Source organism: Macrosteles quadrilineatus, unplaced genomic scaffold (genome assembly GCF_028750875.1).
Source record: "Macrosteles quadrilineatus isolate MER2022 unplaced genomic scaffold, UCM_ALF_1.0 Scaffold_4__1_contigs__length_99947679, whole genome shotgun sequence".
In the NCBI taxonomy this organism is placed as follows: Eukaryota; Metazoa; Arthropoda; class Insecta; order Hemiptera; family Cicadellidae; genus Macrosteles; species Macrosteles quadrilineatus.
In genome coordinates, this window is record NW_026542597.1 from 70,135,198 (window position 1) to 70,160,141 (window position 24,944).

At 35.0% G+C, this 24,944-nt stretch overlaps 1 protein-coding gene across 2 annotated transcripts; it reads right to left on the bottom strand.

Annotated features, from left to right (window-relative positions):
* On the bottom strand, positions 1-24,807 carry LOC128993604 (uncharacterized). Of its 2 annotated transcripts, XM_054417595.1 has the most exons (5): positions 24,708-24,805; positions 23,424-23,571; positions 22,354-22,618; positions 3,888-4,020; positions 1-1,705 (listed from the first exon to the last, which is right to left on the bottom strand). In XM_054417595.1, exons 3-5 carry the CDS (start codon positions 22,529-22,531, stop codon positions 1,525-1,527), a joined length of 492 nt encoding a protein of 163 aa, XP_054273570.1. In that variant the 5' UTR covers positions 22,532-22,618; positions 23,424-23,571; positions 24,708-24,805; the 3' UTR covers positions 1-1,524. The 2 variants fall into 2 exon arrangements, with proteins under 2 accessions (XP_054273570.1, XP_054273571.1); XM_054417596.1 differs by lacking the exon at positions 23,424-23,571 and having other exon boundaries at positions 24,708-24,807.
* Between the last annotated feature and the right edge of the window lie 137 nt (positions 24,808-24,944).

Genomic DNA, 24,944 nt, shown 5'->3' on the forward strand with positions numbered 1-24,944 from the left:
CTCTGTAAAATATTTTAATCTCATAATCAAACAACACAAGCAAATGATTCAGTAAAAATGATTTGGACGCATTCGAAAACATTAAAAATAAAAACTAATAAACACTAGAGTTAGTTTTCAACCGTACACTTTTTTACATTCTATGAAAACTAAAATATATCTTAGACATGTTAAAATCGGTTTTGAGATTCAAAATGGTAACATGTATTGTTTATTTACAAAAGTATTATACAGTAACTAAAAGATTAAACATATTTACATCAAATATACAAAGGTAAGTGGTGTCTTAAAGGCTAATGTATATACGATTGTTCAATTATTTGTATTATCTTGTAGTCTTTAGTAGGCCTATTGTTTTTTGCTGCACTGTATGATTTGTACTATGACTTTTTCGATTTTCTTTACAAGTCATTGTACACATTTTGCACGTGAAACTATTTCATACAGAACTTTCCAAATATTCAATGATGGGGTAAATTTCTACATATACACAAGTTAAAAATAAAATTATGGTATAAACTTTATGTATTCTATTAGACTATCTATCCGGCAAAATATAAAAACAAACTCAATGATCAAATAACGTATAGCCCTGTGGGGTTTTGAAATTGTTCAACAGTTAATAAGAAATATCTGCTTTACGAAAATCATATAAATTACAAAAAGCGCTAACTAACATTAAAATATCACTTAAAGCTTCCTTAAAACTACAATGTACAACCTGATAGATCAATGCACTTTGACTGAAGTGCATTTTTCACAATCTTTTATTTCTTGACATTCTATTTTGCAGTTTTATATCACACATGTAAAAGTGTATTACTATAACGTAAAGCCTTATTCTGTCAAAAAAAATATTTTTTGTGGTAATATAATCCAAGGTTCATAAACTATGTCTAGATTATAATGTTTAATATATGTCATTTCGGTCTTTGCAAAATTATAGAGCCTGGCTATATAAATTTATTTTCGGTGGAAGTCGAGTTTATTCACTAATCTGAGATGAACATGAATCATTATTTACCTTATTACCTTTATATTTTTTAAATTACTTCTGAGATATTCTGCTGAAGTGCAAATACATACAGTTATCATTTCACGTTTCATAAGGGAAAAGGAAAAACGTTTAGTAACGTTATTTTGTTATAAAACCGAAATGTATTCAAAGGCACATCTCTTTCTCTCTTTCCTTTCCAGTATTTCAATGTTATTAAGCCATCCTTACATTAAGAACTGGTATTTTAACAGCATTTCTTTATCATCCTTAAGTAATCAACTTAAAAATAAAAATTCTAAAAAGTTTCATCTAATATCTGTACAAGTATCTATATACAAATCACAGTCAGAAGGTCCATCTATGTAGATGGTGCGACTAGTGTCCAATTGTCTGGTGTGTCTAGCCTAGGAGGGTGGCTAGTGTCCAATTGTCTGGTGTGTCTAGCCTAGGAGGATGGCTAGTGTCCAATTGTCCAGTGTGTCTAGCCTAGGAGGATGGCTAGTGTCCAATTGTCCAGTGTGTCTAGCCTAGGAGGGCGGCTTCAGCCGGATGGCCTTGATCATGTTGAGTACTTGCACCCCCGGAAAGGGACACGATGGGTAGAAGTTGTGACATCCCGCACCATCAACCCCTGCGATCAGCTGTCCCATGTGTGCGGCGAAGTGGTACTTCGACGTCACCTCGGCGGTCGTGCTGATGGTCGTGTCACTGGAGACAAAAATAAACAGTTGAATTATAAATAAAATAAAACCACATAAAATCCTAGGTTGGTCTAGGAAAGAATAAAAAATTCTATGATTGTCATTGGAGAAAAAAGTAGGGTAGCATAAGCTATAAAGGCAGGACAACTACAGTATTTTCTATAAAAATACTTATACAGAACCCCTCCTCCTCCCACCTCCTGCTCCCCTGGCACCCCCCCCCCCCACCGCCCCTCACCCTTGTGTATACCTTTATGTAATAACTCTAGAATACGATTTTTGTCACTGGAGCCAGCAGAATAAGAATACAGACAATACATACGCAAAAAGTCGTCAAATACTTATAAATATTATAAAAAAATCTCTTAATTCTGATAAGTGTTACTACTGAGGGTAAAATAATGTGGTAACATAATATTAAATAAGATAATACAACATGTCTTGAAATACTTCAAATCTTCATACAATAACCCTAAAATGAAATTTGTGTCATTGGAGGAAAAATATTATAAATTAGCAAAAAATAACGATTCATGTAACTTCACAAAAAAAGATATTTGTATTTTGACATTTATATTTCACAGGTTATCTTTCTGTGTTTTTGTGGTAGATACATGTTTCAACATTGGAACACGTTCTAAAAATAATTTGTTATAAGTCATGAACCGCAACAAAACCAAAGAAAGAACAGAAAAGAAACTCTTCAATTGTACGGAATATAACTTGTCAGCTAATTCATCTTAATAATCAAAAATTTGCGCACGATAAAAACAAGTTTTGCCAAATTTGACCACATTAGGATTTCTCAATACCTGGATATTATAATATCAAAAACACAATGACACTAATGGTCTGATCTGTTAGGAACAAATGACTCTCGTGATTTCGAGGCCACGATGTTTTTGAAACGGTAACGATGATATCACATTTTATCAAGATCATCATAAAGGTTACGACACAAGTCGTTAGTAATTTGTGATGACTAAGTTGCTGTGTCAAATAATACAACCTGTGTATATTGGGACTGAGCTTGCCTTGATTTTACTAAAATAGGCAATGTAATGTAAACCCTCTGTAATATATCGAGAAAAGTTATTTTTATGATGAATTTCAAACAAAACTATTAGACACGATCACATAACCAAGAGTTTTTGTTGGGATTTGAGCCCAAGCCCTAAGAGCAGAGTAGTGCTTTTCCACTAACGTAGCCTGGCACCTTTAATGGGGATTCTGATTACTATGGAGGAAAAACTACACCAATATAGCAATTACATTTTTTAAATGTGAATTTTACTATAATATCTCATCAGAACCACAATAAGTAAGCGTTTGTCGTTATACGAAAAATTATAAAATATTGGAAAGATTTCTTCTTGGAATCCCATTTTGATACCGCAAAATGGGAAACTAATAGCTTAAATCATGTTTATCTTAACAAAGACCATTCAACCTGTCTGGAGATTAGGGAACATCTCCTTTGGCCATTTCCACTCAAAAAAATATAACAGACACTTTGTTTGCCAACATATTTTATCTGGTATCGGTGTGGATTGGACCTTTGACTACAAACAGAACTAGACATTATATTCCCATGTTAAAGTTGTCTCCAGTCTTTTGAAAAAAGTAGTTAGGTTGAGCCAAAAGACGGATTGGGTTGTTGTCAAATTCCAATTTTCATCGTGTACATTAATTTTTTAATTAAGTAGAACTGAAAAGATAACTTACAGTAATATATAGTAATAGTTTCTTGTATGTCACATCAACTAACTCAATATCAAAAATAAATGGAAAGTACAAGTGAAAAGTAAGGGGGCCCTCTGTTTAAGTGGTTCTTTAAGCTGTATTCTTTTTCTAATCAGAAATCAAAAGCTAGGTCATATTGGTAGTCTTAATTAGTATCCTAAAGTTAATGATAGTACCTATAAATAACTAGGAAATTCTTATTTGTACAATAGCTCCTACTATGAGTGGTTCTTTCACTTATCTATTTGGTTAAGACGTTTTCTACAGCTGGTCCAAAAAGAAAGAATTTCTTACCTGGTAACTAGTGCCATAGCCAAAGATATAATTTAATGAATTACATTACCTGTAATAGGCATATTCATGCAAATATATTGAATGATTTGTTTCCTTTATCGACTAAAGCTTTATTATTTTGGCCTTAAAGGCTAATATTGTATTCTTTATACCTTATGAGAGACAGAAGAGCTTTTTCGGAGTCTGAGAGCTTCTCTTTCTGCGGCGTCGCATTGAGCTCACAGATCAACTTGGGTAGACAGGAGTTCTTCATGGTGGACATCAACTGGGCTTTGGCTGAACGACCTGTGGACAGAACACGGTGATCAGAGCGAGCAATAGCTGGGGGCCAAGCTTGGCTTTGTGAAGTGTAATGGTAATCAACGAAAGGCTTTGACTGAAGTGAAGCCATATATCATTATAAAGCTTGTCTGTGTGAATAGGTATAGTGGATATCAATTGGGCCTTGGCTGAATGTTTTCTAGTTAGAACAAGGTGATCACAGCGAGCAATAGCTGGGGACCAAGCTTGGCTTTGTGAAGTGTAATGGTAATCAACTATAGGCTTTGACTGAAGTGAAGCCATATATCTTTACAAAGCTTGACTGTGAGACTGTATGAATAATCTAGATATCAATTGGGCCTTGGCTGAATGTTTTCTAGTTAGAACAAGGTGATCAGAGCGAGCAATAGCTGGGGACCGAGCTTGGCTTTGGGAGGTGTATTGGTAATATACATCAACAATAGGCTCTGACTAAAGTGAAGCCATATATCTTTACAAAGCTTGACTGTCAGACTGTGTGAATAATCTGGATATCAATTGGGCCTTGGCTGAATGTTTTCTAGTTAGAACAAGGTGACCAGAGCGAGCAATAGCTGGGGACCGACCTTGGCTTTGGGAAGTGTAATGATAATCAACGATAGGCTTGACGGAAGCGTTGACATCAGCAGGCTTTGGCTTAAGTGAAACCATATCTAAATGTATGTGTATTTTTCTTAAGCATAGCTTGGCTGAGTAAATTATTATAGTAAACATCAATTGGGCCATAGCTGGATAATTTCTGTTTAAGACAGGGTGATTAGAGCGAGTAATAGCTGGGGACCGAGCTTGGCTACGGAAATAGTTAGAGTTTACACATTTCACGTATTCCTGCGAATTCTGCTCCACGATCTGGGCCAGAGAATAAGTGAAACAATAACGAATTGATGAAATAAAATTGAATTTATAGTAATAACTTATGCGATTGTGTTTTGTGACATTTTTAATGGACGTAAAAAAGCGTTACTCTAACATTCATTGTTTAATAGAAGGATACATTTTATCCTCGTTATTCGTGTAGATTAGAATGCAAACTATATAGAAACAAAGACATTCTATATGCAAATTACAACAGATAATCATTCATCGACACCTTTTGTGGTTATATAAATTAAGGAAAACAAAACTATAATTCAAGGAAGTTTGCTGTCAAGTTTAAGGTAGGTGTGAGTCGTCGAGGTCAGACAGACAGCTGATTAGGATTATCTCAGCTGATCCAAGCTTACGTAGACAATTGCGTAAACAGCTGATTACACAAGTAAACAAACTGTGCTGATTATTTACTAGTAAAATTCTGTATAAGCAGATATGGCCTTTTGTTGGGTATCTCATTATTCGTTAACAGTAATACTTTTTTCGTCCTACCGCAGCAAAAACAGCAGTTTTTAATACATGAGCTGGGGGTCTAAAGTTGCTTTTAGGCCTAACTCGATAGGGAGTAAAAAGCCTTTTTAGACCCTAGGAAGTCAAAGTAACTTTGATTGAAAGAAATCGCATGTATCGTAATTATATATCAATTGATTTAATTTAATCTGTTGATTGTTACAGTCTTGTCAGTTATTCGATATATAGACAACAATGTATATAGGCCCCTGAATATGTGGTTTGACCTAGAAATAATTAGAACACAGATGAAACCATTGTTGTTCGATAGTGAAAAGTATTGTGAATAACATATCAAAAGTCTCCAAAAATATCTTTGGTGGAACACCACAATTTTTCCAAAATGGCGGCCAAGTCCAGTAGTTTTTTGCTTTTTATTGAAATTCTGACTTTCCAGTCAATATTGGTGAAAAGTCGTCAATACATTTAATGTTCCTCCTGAAATTACCTTTAAAATGATACCAAATACATGTACCTACAACAAAAAATAAACCCCGTAGAAATAATAAAATATTTCAATTAAAAATTTCTGTTGTAAATTAATGTAATAGTCCAAGCAAACTAAAAAAAAACCAGACACAGGGATCGTATAAAAATGTTCAAGTAAACATGTTATGGTTTTATTTTTATTGTTGTGGTGTGCAGAGTGACATACCAAAAGTTGCAAAAATCAGTCCACGGGAAACCCCTAAATTAAGGATAAAATGGCGGCTTTTCCCAATATTGGACAAATTTTGCAACAAAAGATACCACATGTTTTTTGCACATTTTTCGAGATATTGACTTGGAACCACGACCGATATTTATTGGATGGTCCGTACTTAATTTCAATAGGGAACGATTTTTGGGCCGCCATCTTGGATCAGCCATATTGGATCTGCCATATGGGATATAAATATTTTTTTATGTAATTATAGTGTTGTGACACATCATTATGAACTAGATTTCCACGCTGATTTCAATGCTGAAATCCGTTTTTAAATAAGTTTTTCGTTGCTTAAGATATATTAAAACGAAAACTTTCCCCTATACATCAGTTATGGACGTATCGTAAGTTACTTTGAAAATGTGTTTGGATTATTTTTCTCCAGGTATTATTATTGCTTGCAGTTCGTTCTAGCCTTAAAATATTCAGTGATAAAAGATCTTTCATTTTAGTTAGCTTTCATTTTGTTTTATTTATAGTTAAAACAGACTAGTTATAGACGAGGTACAAACCCCTACACAAAATTAAATTAAACGCGTAGTCATTAGACAGCATTTGGATTACTTTGGCAGATCCAGGTAACATTATACCTTTTATAATCTAAAACAGTAATCCTGAGACAAGAAACAACATGAAGTAAACTTTTTTTATCAGTTTTTGTTAAAAGATTTATATCCTGGGTTGTTAATATGATAACAAGTTCGTTCTGGTATCAAAGTACTCAGTAAATGTTTGGCTTTAATTTTATTGATTATTAAATAACACATGACAAATTTAAAACGAATCATGTAGGCCTACCTTCAATGAACTATTGAATGAATTATTGTTATTTTGAAATTTGTCTTTAGTTAAAGACATTTATCCCCAATTCTAAATAACTCCCAATAAGAAATCCATAGCTAAAATAAAAGTCAATACTTGAACGAATAGCTATGATGAGTTTTTCCCGTTATTTTCACTCTGCACAACACTACAAAATAAAACCATAAAACGTTTTGTTGAAATTTTTTAAAGGCCATATCCTATATTTATCTAAATATAATTTCCAAGTTACACAGTTACAGTTATTTATAAGTAAGTTAGTCATATGTACCATCAGTCAAACACCACTCTCAATCTGTTGGATCTGCTGGTGAACTATTTCCACGCCATACTTGAACCTGATAGTACAACCTTAGACTGTGGTAGTTTTCAATGTGTTTTTAAATTGTCAAAGTACGAAACGTCCATAAGAAATGTATGGGGAGAGTTTTCGTTTTTATATATCTTAAAATCGTAAAACGCTATTTCAAAAACTGATTTCAGCATTGAAATCAGTGTGGAAATCTAGTTCATAATGATGTGTCACAACACTATAATTACATTAAAAAATATTTATATCCAATATTGCAGATCCAATATGGCTGATCCAAGATGGCGGCCCAAAAAGCGTCCCCTATTTAAATTAAGTACGGACTATCCAATAAATATCGGTCGTGGTTCCAAGTCAATATCTCGAAAAATGTGCAAAAAACATGTGGTATCTTTTGTTGCAAAATTTGTCCAATATTGGGAAAAGCCGACATTTTTTCCTTAATTTAGGGGTTTCCCGTGGACTGATTTTTTGCAATTTTGGTATGTCACTCTGCACACCACAACAATAAAAATAAAACCATAGAATGTTTATTTGCAAATTTTTATACGATCCCTGTGTACGTTATTTTTAGTTTGCTTGGACTAATTACATTAATTTATAACAAATATTTTTATTTGATATATTTTATTATTTCTACGGGGTTTATTTTTTGTTGTAGGTACATGTATTTGGTATCATTTTAAAGGTAATTTCAGGAGGAACATTAAATGTATTGACGCCTTTTCACCAATATTGACTGGAAAGTCAGAATTGCAATAAAAAGCAAAAAACTACTGGATTTGGCCGCCATTTTGGAAAAATGGTGGTGTTCCACCAAAGATATTTTTGGAGACTTTTGATATGTTATTTACAATACTCTTCACTATCGAACAACAATGGTTTCATCTGTGTTCTAATTATTTCTAGGTTTTGCAATTTATTTTCTTATTTTAAGGCGCCTAATACCAACACAATCGTAATAGACGAAATGATTGAATCACTTACTAAACAACTGCCTGTTTGCTTGAACAAAATTGAAAACAAGTTGGTAGCTGTTTTGAGGAGTCATCTTTCTTTCCTTGACAATTATTTTAGTTTTCTAACTTAGTTTGTTAAAAATTATGCTGCAATATGACGAAAAATATAGTTCATCAAAGTGGCAAAAAGTGTCTTTTCAACCTTCGCTCATTTTCCGACCTCGGCTTCACCTCCTTTGGAATTAGCTATTTTTTGTGTCGACATAAAAAACTTGTCAATACAATAAAACAACAAAATGTACATAGTACTATTGAGGAATTTACTAAATAAAAGGTACACTTGCCATTTTACTGGTTGAATAAACGTTAGAATATTGTGTAAGCAATAAAACAATTTCAATAGTAAACAATTTAGGTGATAGTATAAATCACAATAAATACTTTTAAATCTCCTCCCACCCTCCACCACAAACGTAAGTCAAAGCGCATGAAACTACCATCAATTTAAAATCTAAGTCACAAAATCCTACAACTTTACAAATCGGTTATTTAACCTCACAAATCGCCAAACCTACGTAACGCACCCCTTCACCACATAAACCCCAACTTACGCAGTACTTAGTATGTGGAAACTCTTTCAAACCCTGACGTAACCTAAAACAATGACTGAAGAGCTCCATCGAGTGGTCCTACTCGATACAAATTTGTGTGGAAACCCGAGTTTCGAAATCGAGAAGTTCTAAACGCACAATAACCTGCAGACCATCTCAAGGTTGCTAGATGTAGGTCGTGCAACGGTTGCACAAGTGTTAGCAACAATAGCGTGCGATACCAGAGCACACCTGCTAGTCTTGCATGGGTAATCACCTTCTATTATGATCGGTTGCATACTTCCTAGATAGGGTGATCTGGGCGTAGAGTGGGCTCTGGTAGCTTCCGCGTTCATTAGGGTGTTAGGAGGTTTGCTCGAAATCGATCAAGTGTACGTCAGGAATCTTGCTTGCACAACAAGATTGGTTACAAAATACGATTTTAATTTTTATAATTTTAATTTCTATGTGCTTTAAGGGCATTATTATTTTGCATAAGAGACAGTCTGCACCTTGATCCTGTTATTATTTAACTTCTACTTATTGTTAGGTTGTAGTATAACTTGGGGTTATAATCGACATAGCTAGCGATCGTACCTGTAACCTTTCGATTTGAAGGTGAGCCTTATAGGCACTCAACTATTCAGACGCTGATAGTAAGTGTGCATGCTCAAAAACGATCAAGATTGTATAGCGTCAAAAATCTTATTTGAATTTAGTTTTAAAAATTACATACTTTAACAAATCTTAGAAACCAAGCTCAACTCAAAAACTCTTTTAGTTAGTTGGTGAAAACATACGCATAACCCAAAGAAATAAAATTTGAATAAACCCGCAAATTCATAAACCAATTGACATCCCACTTACCGCTATGTACAATGAGAAGCTATCAAAATAAGGTCTTTATTAATTGATCACCAATTTTGACTGTTAGTAGGATCTCATTTCCAACAAGCGTACTACACTCATTGTGTTCTAAAACACTAAACTTTGGCCAATCAGGAAGAAAAAGTCAGGAAGTAGGCTTATGCTTAGAGAAAACCTAATCATATATTTTACTGGTACTTACGTGAGAAGAGTTACTAAAAGACAAGATATTATAAATTCAAATTAATCACACAGACAAAAAACTCGTACGCCAAACTCTGTAAAACCAACTACCTTGTTAATGATGCCACATTCCATTGACCTAACCAGACCTAATAAAAAGTGTCTTTTCCTCCAAAACACCTTGAGACCAAACGTGTCTGTCGCGAAGGCCCACTTGTTCTGGTCCACATAATTGGCCAGACATTGCGTAATGTGAAACCTCAGTTATCCTGGGAGGCTTCCAGACTGTTGTGACATCGGGTTCATGTCTAGATCAGGTGTGTGTTGTGGGGGTTGACACTAAAGGTATGGAGTTGATAAGACAAACGGTGTGTACACTGTGTGACTTGATCATCATGTGCTATGTACACAGCCTACTGATCAGTCAAGTCACTTAATGTTTTAATCAGGTGCGGTGTGCGAGGGTTGTAGCTGAAAGTGGTATGAAAGAGTTTAGAAGAGCAAATCTTTTCTGGATTTTTTGATCATAATTAGGTTCTATCTGAATACTGAACTGATCAATACACAATGTCTTATCATTGTTGTTTTACTTAGTTCATGCTAAGTTGCAGGGTGTTGAAAATGGTACTAGAGGTGGATATAATAGTTGAAAAGGAGTAAACGTATTCTGCATTAGTCCATAATTATTTACATACTGATCAATAGACCCCAGAAAACGCTTAGTTCGTAATTTTATCATACGTTGAGTGTGTAGATTTTCTTATTACTCATGTATAACGAGAAATGACTTGGCTCATTATTTGCTCAGGTGTCAAGTGTTCGGCTTACTCATTCCACCTACAGTGCAAATGTAATTCTAATCAGTTGACTTTTCGTCACGATCAATTAATGTTGATGCTAAATGATTAGATGACTTTTCTTGTTAATGTTCCGATGTGTGACTTTTGATAACGACCATGAGAAGTCTTTAATCACACTCCGGCAATTTTGGTAGGAATAATTTGCAGCTATACTTATGGACCGTGGACTTTAAAGTTAGTTTTTCGTGACAACTCGTTTATACATGGTGAAAAATGATATCCCTTCATACTTCATAGTCACTTAGTATTCATACAGTGTAGCTTCTCAAGTTCAAAACATTGCAATTGTCTCACAAACTCTTTGACTAACCGGTCGTTCAAAAAGACTTGAACATTACTTTTTTCACTAAACAGACAGAACTAAATTACACTTCCCCCAGGTTAACATAAAGTAACACAATACCCATTATCAGTCTATAATATAAAGCTAGTAATGATTACTACTTTTCTAAATCTAAACCCAACACTGTATATCCAAAATTCCAGCTACCGTAAACAAAAAGCCCCTCAAGAATCACCAAAATCCATTACACTCAACAAAATACAAACTGAGATCCTCATCTCACAACTCACCAACACTTCCCAATTCCATCCAAACTTTACACCCAATTCAAAAACTGCACACACTCACACTTACCCAATCCACTTTTCATCCACAAAACAATAGAGTCTGCAATTTTAAAACAGTGCACGGACATCGCCGCCGGTCAATCACAATGGGTCCATCACTCATACAACATTCCCCCTACCCTGGACATTCGATTAGCCCAACGAAGTTTGCATACAGACAACCCGTCGATGAGGTTATTTGTGCCATATTTTTTCTTAATCAACACCGTCCGTGTGTGACGCAGCGTTAATTCAATCTCAAACCTATTTTAACACCTAAACGAATTTCACACGTGCCCGATTGATTGTCATTTCGCAGGTTTTAATATGTGTTGGAGTTTTAAAGTGAAATAATTTTTGTCAAGTTGGAAAATGTTAGAATTTTTGAAGATACACACTTTTGATTGTGAAATTTGTGTGTGTTTACGCTGGTATTTTCCGTTACCAGCGGTTCCTGGTGACGTCGGTCTTTTGGTAGATAGCATAATTGGTTGATTGGACAAATGACACATGTGACTAGAATCAACACTGTTTGGAGTCAAACGAGCAATTTTTGGATTTGAAGGCGAGCGGATGCCCAGAAAATAACTGGATATCATCGATACATACAAATTTTTGAATGTTTAAGATGTCCCTATCTAGTTGATATGCCCTTTCCAACAAAACAAGGAACCAGACTTGCCTTATTTTAAAATCTGGTTTCACATTTATCGCATGAGAACTTAATCAACTTAGCATAGTAGACGTGTCCAAAATCACAAACTTCAAAACCTTTCGTCATAAAAGTATTATATTTAAAATCTTATCATGGGATGAACAATGAGATGTTTTTAACCACTGTCCCAATACTACTACTCAAATTAGACAGAAAACTAAGTTTCCAACAATACTAATTATTTCAGACCCATCCTTGCTTCCCACGGTGAATGGAAGCGACTAACTAGTAGCGTTACCTAACAAAAACTGATTAGAAGCGCCTCAGTCCAACCTTCAATCTCAAACAAACTGCACGTAATGAGACTGAAAGTTTAAACTGTGTGAACAAACAAACTCCCACAGGAGTTTACCAGAGACTCCTGGACGGTTGAAACTCCTCTGTAAACTCCTTGCCGTGATCAGTGACAATCACAAGGTCTTCCCACAGTTGGCAAGGGTTAGGGATCATTAGCAAGGGCCCAAGATGATAATGTCAGCCACGGGGAATAAGTGGTGCCTCCGAGTTTGGAAAAACGAAATTACTGTAAATTCAATGATTTTTTTCAGTTTCACCATTGACAGTTTGACTTAAGAGATTGAGATTCTCTCATGTATTTAGTTAAGCTGGGCATTAAAACCCCTGACACTTTATCCCATATTTGAAAATATAATTCCGATTCCACTACAGTACTAAAAGTCGTCCTTGCATTGAGTCTTCAAAGACAATCTCAGATGATTACACGTTTTCACCACTGCTATTCGAAACAGAATACGTGTGGTCTGGCCTGAGTTGACATTTCTACCAAACTCCAACAGTTTTTTGAACGCTCGCTGTCTATTTTTTCTCCAACTGCTCCGTTTTTTCGGTGTTACGCATGTCGAGGCAACATCCTGCGGACATCATCTGACAATGACACTCACTTTCACGACTCTCGCTTTCGTTTCCGCGGCCGTGACTCAGTGAAAGGGAAGCCGTGGTCTGATGTCGGTGTCTATGTCATGATCAACACTACATGGGTCCATAGCTGCGAAATAGTGATTCAGGAACGGTTATCAAGAAAATAACTGTCACTTGGTTTCAAAAGTAACAGATATGAAGTAATTGTGATAACGTTGATGACCTTATGTCGGTGTCTATGTCATGATCAACAACTACGTGGGTTCGTGTTCCAAGGCTACTGCAACGATGTGTCGGAACTATTGTCAATGCAAGTAACTGTTACTAAATTAAAAAAGTAAGAGGAACAGAGTGAAGGTCTGATGTCAGTGTCTATGTCATGATCAACAGCTACGCGGGTCCATTGCTGCAAAATAGTGTTGTGTCAAAACGGTTGTCAGTCAAAAAAACTTGGCTTGTAAAGTAACTGCTATGAAGTAATCATGATAACTGTGATGGTCTGATGTCGATGCCTATGTCTTGATCAACCCTACATGAGTCCATAGCTGCAGTAGTGATGCGTTGGAACTATTGTCAGTCAAAATAACTGTTACTTGGTTAGGAAAGTAACAGTGATGACGTGATGAGCGTGATGGTCGGATGTCGTTGTATATCATGATCAACAATCATCTTGCTACTTGGGCCCATTGTTGCAAAGTACTTTTACGTGATTGGGGAAGAAACAGTTGTTAAGCAACCACGATAACCGTGAGAGTGTAGGAACTATTTTCAATGTAAGTAACAGGTACTTGATTCGAAATAACAATTTTAAAGTGACAGTCTGATATCAGTGTTTATAAGATATGTCACAGCTACGAAGTAATACTATACTAACAAAACAATGTATCTGCTACGATACTTTACCAACGTGAGCGTCGACGAAGATTTTTAACGCTATACGGAACACAGCGTAACGTGTGAATAGAAATCGCAAGTAAGATGTAATCGATTACCAGTACAATCTAATCTTACTGCAAACGCAATGTGATCATTTTAGCACGGCTCAGTGAATAAGTCCTTCATGGGTCATGGAACACAAGCCTGCCTCGTCTTACCGTTGACTTTGGTTTTCTCAAAGACGACTTCTTACCAATTGTAAAATTGAAGTATTTGATGTCCGTAGTTTAGATATAGACGAGTAGTTTATATTAGGTACCAGACGACAAACTTAAGTTGATAATGCACTGATTTATCTGGTAGATAGCCTATAGCTTTACAGTTTGAAACCTAGAAATTAACAGCAAACAATCAAACGAAATAGGACATCAACATACATATAAATGAAGCGAAGATATTTTGATCCACGATGTTGGCAGCAGTGCGTATATGACGTAGTTGGGACGCTGACCTTGGCTTAGGTTAGGTTAGGTTACGGTCATTGCGCGTAACTTAACTACTTTGACCCACTTTATCAGTAACTACTGAACCAGCTGACTATTTGCCGTCCATCGTATATAACAGAAGCTGCTTTTTTACCATAGCTTGTAAATGCATTATGAAGAACTAAACATTCTTAGATCCAAGCAGACGGGCTTCATGAGTAAATTTCTTTCGAATCGAAGTGGAATGAGGAGATATTAGCCGCAAATTATGTATTTTAGTTTTAGTGAGGTTTGGAAAGATTTTTTCAGCACTTGGTAGCGACGGTTGAGCAAAGTATTCGTTAATATCAACACATTTTGAAACTGAGATTTTAGAGCGCAAACTCAAATATTATTGCGTGTGAGTTATGATTATTATCAATGAGATGGGAACGCCTCCTAGGTGTGTATTTTAAGCCAAATATGAGTAAATGGTCAGTGTAGAGTGGTGTGAGATGATGTGCGTAGCTTTGTTACTGACTAAGATCAGTTATTAGGAGCATTCATTAAAATACAGTACCATCCATCAGGGACACACTTTTTTTCTCAGGACCGATCCGACAAACTTTTAATTCTTAATAGGCGTGCATTTTTATAGGTTATAGAGTGGTCCATGTCTTCTAGAGGCATGAATTAAAATCTGGCCAATCACCAATAGCTTGTGCGTGGTTCAGAAACTGGAACATATTTAGGAAACTAAAAGAATACGTCTTTCAGGGAGGAATAACTATTGCAACTGGATCTGTCCTCCAATCGAAAGTAATTATGCACCTACGAACAACATCCTGAAACACGGATATGTTTTGTCATATTCAAAACATTTGGACACCAGTTAGTACTGTTCCAAGTAAAAACCAGTTCCCAAAAGATCATTCTAAAAAACAAGTTCCACTAAGCGTCAACTTTTCTCTAAAAACATTCCAGATGTAACTTATTGAATGGACACAAAAATGTCAAGTTTTACAATGTTGCCTAACAAGGCTTCTCCCATGACAGCCAAGGGATAACCGACCTTTCATAGTCGTCGGCCTCGACGTCGCCTGCTCCTTGCCGAAATATTGGTTGCACAACCACGATCTGTGCCTATCGGTCCAAGGACTCCAGAGGTGTTGCTGAAGATTGAACCACACTTTCGAAAAAAAATATATTTTTACCTCCGGCTTTGCCATGTCAAATCCATTTAACCTCCTGTTTTCTGAAGTACAGTAACTCCATATATTATATCTCGCCAGAGGTGCCCATCCCCCCCAAACCCAGAGGCGCAATCCCCCCCCAAGCCAAAGGAGTAGCCCCCCCATTTATACTGCCGTATATTTAAACCTACCCTCCCCCCCGCCAATTTATCTGTAAATTTCCCCTTTACCTCATAAAACGAGCATATAAAGTATTTAGTAAAAGTTGAGGTAAAGAAAAACTAACTTTCTGATAATCAAAATTAAATGTTTAATAGTAAACGTCATCAATATGTCATTATATCTAACTAATGGACGAATTAGAAGTTTTTCAATTTTAAATTCAGAATCTGTATTATCAGCCAACAGTTACTCAGTATTGCAATAGAAAATGTCTTCAAAACGTACAACAATATACTCGGCGAATTACTCTACTCCAACACAGTACTGTAACTGTACAATAAATTAGGTGGCGTTAATTTTACGGGGCTTAAGAAATCAAACAGCTGTAAGTGCATTAATAATACTTTGGCAAAAAGTAGGCTATCTTATTTCAAAATTATAGGCAGAGTCACGAAATAGGACAGACTTTTGTTGCTCGCCACTCTTAGGCTTCCTTCTACAAAAATCGCCGGACAAAATACCCAGAATTCCTTAATTGCCACCAGCATAAAAGGTTTTTGTGATGAAGTAATCTTATAATAAATTCATTTTGATAGCCCCAGGATTGCCTCTTACGACTAATAATGGTAGAAACGCAACTTGTCAGACAATCATTAATAATATCTGTAAGGTAGAGTCGAATTTTACTTGCTACATATGTTCTGGCGGTTCTTTAACTCCACCATCGGAGGCTTACAAAAGGATCCACTTCTGGAGGTGTCGTCAGAATATGTTACAAACAGTAAACACGAAACAAGAAACGATAACAGATAGGCCTATCAATTCACGCGTGTATATTGCCGCGGGCAGGACTGGAAGTAAACTGAATCAGGTTATGACGGAAAGACGTGGTCTCTGGATTGTCGTCTGCGTTATCAAAAGCTGATATTGGACTAATTGTAGTAACGAAGGAGATGAGTGTTGAAAATATAATGGAATTCATAATTGAGTTTTCCATTCAAAATTATTGATAAATTATTCAATTTATATGCTGGATATAAATGATGGTCTCGAAATTCTACAGTACTGCGCGAAAGGAAATTTATTAAATACTTTTGAAGAGTTTGAAATTTATAAATACATAAAACTAGGGACAGCACACAATTTTTGAGTGAAAACACTTGATTAACTATGAATTCCATTATATTTTCAACACTCTTCTCAGTCATTACAATAGTGCAATATCAGCTGTTGAAAACGCAGACGACAATCTAGAGACCACGTCAGTCCGTCTCCGTCATAACCTGAATCTGATTCAGTTTACTTCCAGTCCTGCCGACGGCAATGTACACGCGTGAATTGATAGGCATATCTGTAATCGTTTCGTGTTTTGTATTAAATGTTTGTAACGTATTCTTACGACACCTCCAGAAGTGGATCTTTATGTAAGCCTGACGATAATGGAGTTTAAGAACCACCAAAACATATGTATCAAGTAAAATTCGACACTAGAATATTAAGGATTACCTGACAAGGTGTGTTTTTTTTTGTTTTCACCATTCTTAGAAGCAATATTAATTACGAATGGCAAACTGTTGTTGGTGTTGATAGTGAACTACTTAGAAACACTTTTCAGGCTGCTTATACAAAATTATACATTCATTATGATAGCTAGCAAAAAAATGTCCCCCCCAAAAGCCCCCAAAAAAAGTCCCCCCCCAAAAATTCCTGTGGCGCAAACGCGCCACAGTCCCCCCCTCTGGGCACCCCTGTATCTCGCTCTGCTTACGATTCCTCTTTCATCTCCTTTAATTTACCCTTTTCCTGGATCATTTTTCATTTGTGATTTTTCCGATCGCATACTAACGGATACTACGGATAAGGCTATTTATGAATGTTGTTATGGAAGATGGAATTTTTTTTTATTAGAGGTTTGCATAAAATAAAGTCCTAAAATGAACGAGGAGGAAATGAATGAATGCAGTGTAAGAATAATGGCTGGAGAAAATTTAGAGGATAATGGAAGACGTTATAAAAAAATACGTTTAGAATCAATAGAACAGAAAGATTTAAATATGGGTTAGGAATCATCATTAATGATACTAAGACATTCTCTTACAAACAGGTTCAAAGTAAAAATATCGAGCCCATTGTATCATCAAAACATAGAATTAATTCAAATTCATTTACATTCCTCAAGTTAACTTGAAAAAACAAATCCCCTTTTCTCTCACACTGTATTCTGTTTCCATTAACTTACCTAATTCATTCAGCCTAAAATTTCCTTGGCCTTCACCATACTCATCCTACACTCATCTACATTCATACTTGGCTTAAAATACTTACTTTGTATGGTTGCCATTTTATTGAAAAGTATAAATAATAAAGTATTATTTGAAACTCGGTACAATCTAAACACAACAATGAGACCCGTCTTATAAAAAATTACCCTGTTATATGACATTAAAATATTTTCTTACACCAGAATATCCCATATTTATAGGATCCTATATTTTCTGGATAACATAACCCAGAACTGGGAACCGTACGTAAAAAGAGCGGAAGTCGGGCCGGAACAGTTTTGAGGTTGTTGGACCTGGTCCACAACTAATTGACGGTTATGTCACCATATTAAGTCAGCCAAATATGACAGGTTGTGCATTAGATGCTAATAAGGAAAAGTTGAGAGATATCCGCAGCAGAAACAAGTAAACTTTGCGAGTAAAAACTGTTAAGTGAAAATTCAATTCAAGTGCTAGTTTTTTGCCAAGTTATTGATGTAGCTTATAATTAATTATAGCATTAATCTTCCTTTAAATTTGGCATATAAATATTTTAATCAATACCTTAGATACACCGTGGATCTATTTTAAGTTTACTAAAATCAGGGATTATTTTGTAAATGCATTACATATGTAAAAGCCCATAGCAAAAGCCCAGACAGTTGGGTCTTGTTTTGAACTGTAAAAATATTTTGCCTTTTCTTAGGATTAAACTGGCAAACTATTGATTACAGGAGCACTGTATCCACTCTGCTGTACATCTATATACCTTGAATAGTTGTTTTAAATTATTAACTATACATCCAATTAATTGACACAAACTTCTAAAACCCCAACTAATCAACAAACCTAATCAATCACAAAAATGCAAACAGATTCAGTTCAATCAATCCAAAACAATGTTTCAATACACAATCTACAAATAGAACACTGGATTACCTTTTCAAAACAATCATTTATGAAAACACGTTTCATGCAAAACAGATTAAATATCCGACTACAACTCTTTTTGCACATAAATCGACATGATGCAGTTACAGTGCACATGGTGCATCATATTATGCAGATGGATGCGTCGGCTGAACAGTAATTGACAAGCTTATAACACACTTGTGTCGTCCCACGCACAGTAATTCCTAGTTGATTGCTATTGCAATAATCGTACAACTGTTTACTGGAGTAATCTCTTTTTAATTTACTGTTTTGGTCACTATTCGTGTCTGTGCATTTCACAGTTGGGATGTAGTAGATAATATTGATACTAGATGGGATTGTTACAAAAATAAACGTCTGTCCATAACTAAATAAAATACAAACGTTGTCAAAAATGAAATTAGGAACATCATTGATGCAGTGATGCCAGTAAATAAAATATGTTCAAGACGGATATTGAAAGAAAAATATAATGGTTACATTTTATTTTGAGAGTCTGCAACATAGCGAAAGAATTAATGAAACAAAAAGGCAGTGTAGATAAAAAATAAATTATAACTCACAAAATACTTTATGCCAAAGGGTGACAAAAATACCTTTCTAACGATTTGGTTATTATTGCCCCCTAGTTACAACAATAAAGAATATACATACATGAGTTGGTGATTACAGTTTTTTTTTTAACCTCCAACAACTCATGATTATAAATTTATTTTGATCGATTTAATAAAAATCCAATTCGGAGGCTGAATCATGTTTACAAAAATCAAAACTGTTTAGTAGCTTGTTTACAACGTTGCGATTAATTTCCTAACGAGAATATTTCCTATGATTCATTCATTGTTTTTAATTTATTAGCTGGCAAAAAATATTCCGTATGATAAATCATGTTTACAAAATTGAGATTAATAGTTGCCAAAACTACTTCGTATGCAAAATTATTTTTACACAAACTTTTGCAATAGCAAAATTATTTCGTAGCTATTTTGCAATAATTGTAATTAATTTGCTGACAAATACATTTTGTAGGTCAAATAGATTGCACAAAATACGATAAAAAGACACTCAAACATTAAGTTGTTTGTTGGTGGTAAAAGTAAAAAATACTTACAATTACAGTCAAAAGTTTTAAAACCAACGCAAAACATTTTCAGAAATCTTTACAGTTTGAATGAACAAACATAGTCTTACTTTGATCGAGTAAGTAATTCTAAAAATCGAAAGCGAGCTCCAACCATTAACTGTAGTCTTTCTATTCTGTGTTGTTAATACTAATAACAATTAGTTTGAACACGAAATTTAGTCGGTTGTAGAGCTACAAATGTCACAAGAATCGTCCCTCGGTTGGTGACCGTGTTTTGTTTACGATCGTTTTGGCGCAACGTTTGGCACGATTCCTACGAGAAATAGCACCGATTTATGCTCTACCCAGATTCACGGATACCAAAATAACGTAAATCATGTATATTCCTCTTTCAGTTATCTTTTGACTCAATGGCAAACATATTTACATATTTATTCAAATTTAGTTAAAGAATTGTAATAATTTTATGTAAGAATTGCAGTAATAATTTTCCGTAGCTTTGTAGAGTGTCTTAATCATTCTTGGATGGTTCAAAAGCAATGGAATTTATTAATGAATCATCTGTTACTATTTCTTATCACTGTATCAACATTGGGTAGATATTCTAAGCATTATTTGATTCCAAGGCCACTAAGACCGGAAACAAAATGCCACAACAGCTTTTGGTAACTAAGGTTAACTTCCTAATAACTTATCGTTTGTAATATTATCATCACACAATCCAAAGTTGATTAGGTATAAAAGTCTGAGGTAAGAGACGTATTATTTTACCTTTGGTGGAAACATTTTATTTAAGAGTCTTAGTGAAATGTTAATACAACTGACCCGTAAATTAAGCAAACCACTAGTTACTTTATTTAAATATGTTCTAAGTAACAAAAAGTATACTCTTTGACCCTCGAATTCTTAGAATAACATTGGCTTAATATATAGGTTTGATTAAGCTATATACAGTACAACTTAAATACAATTGTAACATAAATATATTGGCTGAATGTTAAAACCCTACAGTTTATTAATGAAATTTTGTTAAATGAGGTTATATCCTAAAAGGAAAAATATATCATACTTTTATAGTGCGTGTTTCTAATGCGCCCCGGCGTTTTATCTTTCGTAAATAACTTATAAGTAACTTATAAGTGTAGGAAAAATAATTATTCTACAAATTGGTTAAAATACAAACAACAGTGGAGGATTTCGTTAATTTTAATAGCGTAATTTTCTGCTTGTATGTTTTCTAGAGGGTCAGCATAAACTGGTGTAAGTTTCCTTATCGATATTTTAGTCAAGGTAACATTTTTAATGTCAATTCCTTTAAGGATTTGTTACCTTTATTGAACTAGTATTTAAGGTAAAAAAACTGTGATATACAGCTTTTGGTATGTAAAGTTTGTTAACACCAAGTAAATTCTCTTCAGACAGAGATATCCTTTTTTGGCTTCCTAGACCACAATTTTTATGCTGATTCCGAACCATTGCATTTGTGAGATTAAACCCAGTTCCTCAGTACACAAGGCTCGAGCACTGTCACAAGAGCAGCCGCACCCTACGAATTTTAAATGACTAATTATCGCATACTGTACACTGTACAGACTGGTTATCTCAACAAGATCCGTGGAACTGTTGTCTTGCTACTTCTGGCTACAGACGTGTGGACATCAAGGACGACAGGTCCGCTACAAACCGTCTGGACTCTCAACTGAGACGAGGTACACTCCTTGTGAAAACAAAGAAATATTCGTATGTTGTTTAGGGATATAGAAGGCAGTGTTGTTAACAAATTTGATACGCTCGTGATTTGGGAGACGATGGCACGATAGCTAATTTGTGTTCGTGTTGGTTAATCAAACTTAGTTTCAGTTTTATTCAAGCAAATTTATATCAACTTAATTCAACCCTGTGGTCATAGGACAGTGCTAAAAACCATTTAAACAAGTTGGACTTATAGGCAAGCGAAAAAAAAATAGAAGAACGAAAATGAATGTTTATTAACTCGTCCATTTTTACTTTATGCTACCGTTATAATGTTATGTTTTTTTGTTTTTTTTTGTAAAACATAGGTTTTTTTGTGAAAATTATTTTTATTCGCCGTTTCAAACGAGTAGAATTAGTAGAAAATATTTACAATTTTGTCTAAAATGACTTTGTTTCTACCCTTAACTTCGTTATTTTGTAGGTCGACCAGTAACGGTACTAACTGTTTTGTTATATTTGTGTTAGTGATCGTATCTTGTTTATCATGTTAAACTCCTAACGAGCTATGAGAGGTTTGTAACCAGTTTGATGATAGCCTGAAGATGAGTTTAACTTTTGAAAACATGAAATGATGGTTGTACTTTAAACTACATACTTAAAGCCTCATATTTGTCATACTAACCGATCATATTTTGTATCAGTTACAAAATTCTGTGTTGTTATCCATCCCAAGCAAGTAGGAAGTACTTTCATCAAACAACAACACTCACCGGTCTCCTTGAAGGCCAATTCTGTCGCATCTTCTTCAGCGACCTTGGCGGCAACCTCTCCATCGGCTTCCTCTGGACCAAACACTCCTGTCAGCTGATCCAGGAGATATCCATAGTCACCTGCTAGCAGCAGAAACAGCGCGGCGACGATCAGCAGCCGGATCAGACCGGAGTCCATGGTATCAGCAGCCTCAGCAGCCTCAGTAGCTGCTGGAGAAAGTGGCGGGCGTCTGCCCCTCGGGCTCGGGGCGAGCCAAGGTAAACACTTGGTATCGGACAAACAGAGGTCGTCAGAAGGAGGAATATAAAGGATTAGCTTAAGAGATTACAGATTACCAATGACTTGAGAATATTATGGTTGCAGTTAAGATCCTCATAAAAAATACTTGTCATTCATTCTGTCCTCATATAGACTAATAGTATGAATGAGTATTGTTGTTTTAGCAAAATAACCTATTTTTAGCATTATTTGAGGAGACGACAAATTTCCCACTTTTTTACCATCTTCGAAAATATTGTCTAATACGTGCTCTGAAATTAGATAATTTGGGCTAAAGTTCTTGAGGAGATGAATTAAATTTTTTAATATCATCAATATAAAAAATCATATATTGATAACATAAAACATAATTTAATTCAAGTAAATCTGAACCACCTTTGTTTTGGCTTAAAAACTAGACCATTCAGCAAATAACATGGCGTAATGTGTTTTCTACATGAGAGGAGGGAAAATGTCCTGTAGCTTCAGGGAGTTTGGCCTGGATCTTACTTCTAAGTGTTCAAAACAACCTTGACCCCTCTAAAAATCTATCGTTGGTAAACCATAGTTTCAACGAAAATTACTAAAAAATATTCAAATAATTGTCCTAATTCGTGCCTGGAGGTTTCTCCAAAATACAAACGTTTTAAAATTATATATATCGCAGTATTGTACCACTTAATACTACTTTTTTATCTAGAAAATACCTATTTATATCACCTATCAAGTTTTTATTAGGTAATTTAAAGATTTCTTTTTAATGGATGATATATGAGTTTCCTAAAAATACTGAATGTGATTTGGTACAAACCTAGAAAAACAATTGGCTTCAAAACCAATATTGATCCCAAAAAGTGGCTATGTCCAAGTTTTAGTTTGGGTTCTTTTTCTAGGCTGATTGTAATGTTTGTAGAATCATTCAAAGATTCAAATTAATTAGTCCTCCATCTCATTTTACACTGGAACAATAGCAAGGAAAATCGTTCAGTCTGAGTTTATTGACTTCGTTTTACTGTTGATGCATAATTTACTGGTGGTTTTATGCATATTCTGCATTTACCAGCATACTATGATATAGGTACTGAGAAACAATACCTTGGTGAGAATTGTTTATCAAACGATGAATCTGACCAAAACGAAGTTCTGTAGTTAGAGACAAAAATGTTAACTGGAGTCATAAAATGTATGGAGTTTATTTCAGCAACATTCCCTTATTGATTCTATGCTGGAGTTTTGTACAACTAAACCTAACAACATATTATCTTTAGAAGTAAACCACTTGAATATTTCTGAGTAAATTATGTAGGTTTTTACTTTATAGATTGTGGGTAAGAGAGTATTTTGCTCCAATTGAAATGTATAATCCTAGAGACTACACATTTTGTTCGATTTTAATTAAATTTGGTATGTGGGTTCTACTTCAAGATAGGCTTTTTTTAATTGTTCAAAATTCATGTTTTTATGCATATTTTTCAATAAAACCCCTTAAAATTAGGGAAAAGCAGGTTTAAAAAAAAAAGGCCCTAACGATTTTTATTCAACTTTTGTATGTTATCCTTATCGCTGTAAAAATTACGGTTCAAAATCTATTGTAAGTTATGTATTTTTCCCATGAAAACCCCCATAATAACGGAAAATCGGAGTTTTGGAGACAGCTCACCAATTTTGATTACGATTTAGTATGTTACAATTCTTTAAATCCTTAACAAAATGGCACCACCCCCAGTGCTGTAAATATTACGGTTCAAAATATATAGCAATTTTTGTGATTTATGCCATAAAATCACAAAAAAAGCAAAACTGTTACTCCGACCGTAATGATAAGGGTTTTTGAAAGTGGAAGAAAGAATGTGTCAGATTGCTGATACCATTTATTAATTCTGTATTAAACTGTTAATGTCATTTTGTCTATTACACCATAAGAATTAATTATTAATAATGCTTGTATCATAGCATAGCTTATATCGCTATACGACGCACAAATGTGCAAAGATTACTTCAGCTCTACCATCTGGGACCACATTCTTGAGAGCAACACTCCTTACCCAGAAACACAAATCACACAAAAACACAACAAATCAAACAATTCACTTACCTAACTCACAAAACACTCCCTCACAACACTAGACACGACACAAAACAAACGTAACCGTAATATTTCGACCATCAGCTGTTCACGCGCGAGGTTATACCAACAATGGCGGGACTTTCGCTTTCATATCAGCTGACTGAAGGCACGGTGGTACCAACCTAACAGCACCAACGTACCCTGCCTAACTTGGAATACATAAGTGCAACAGCAACACTGTCCAATGCCTACAATGCTGGACCC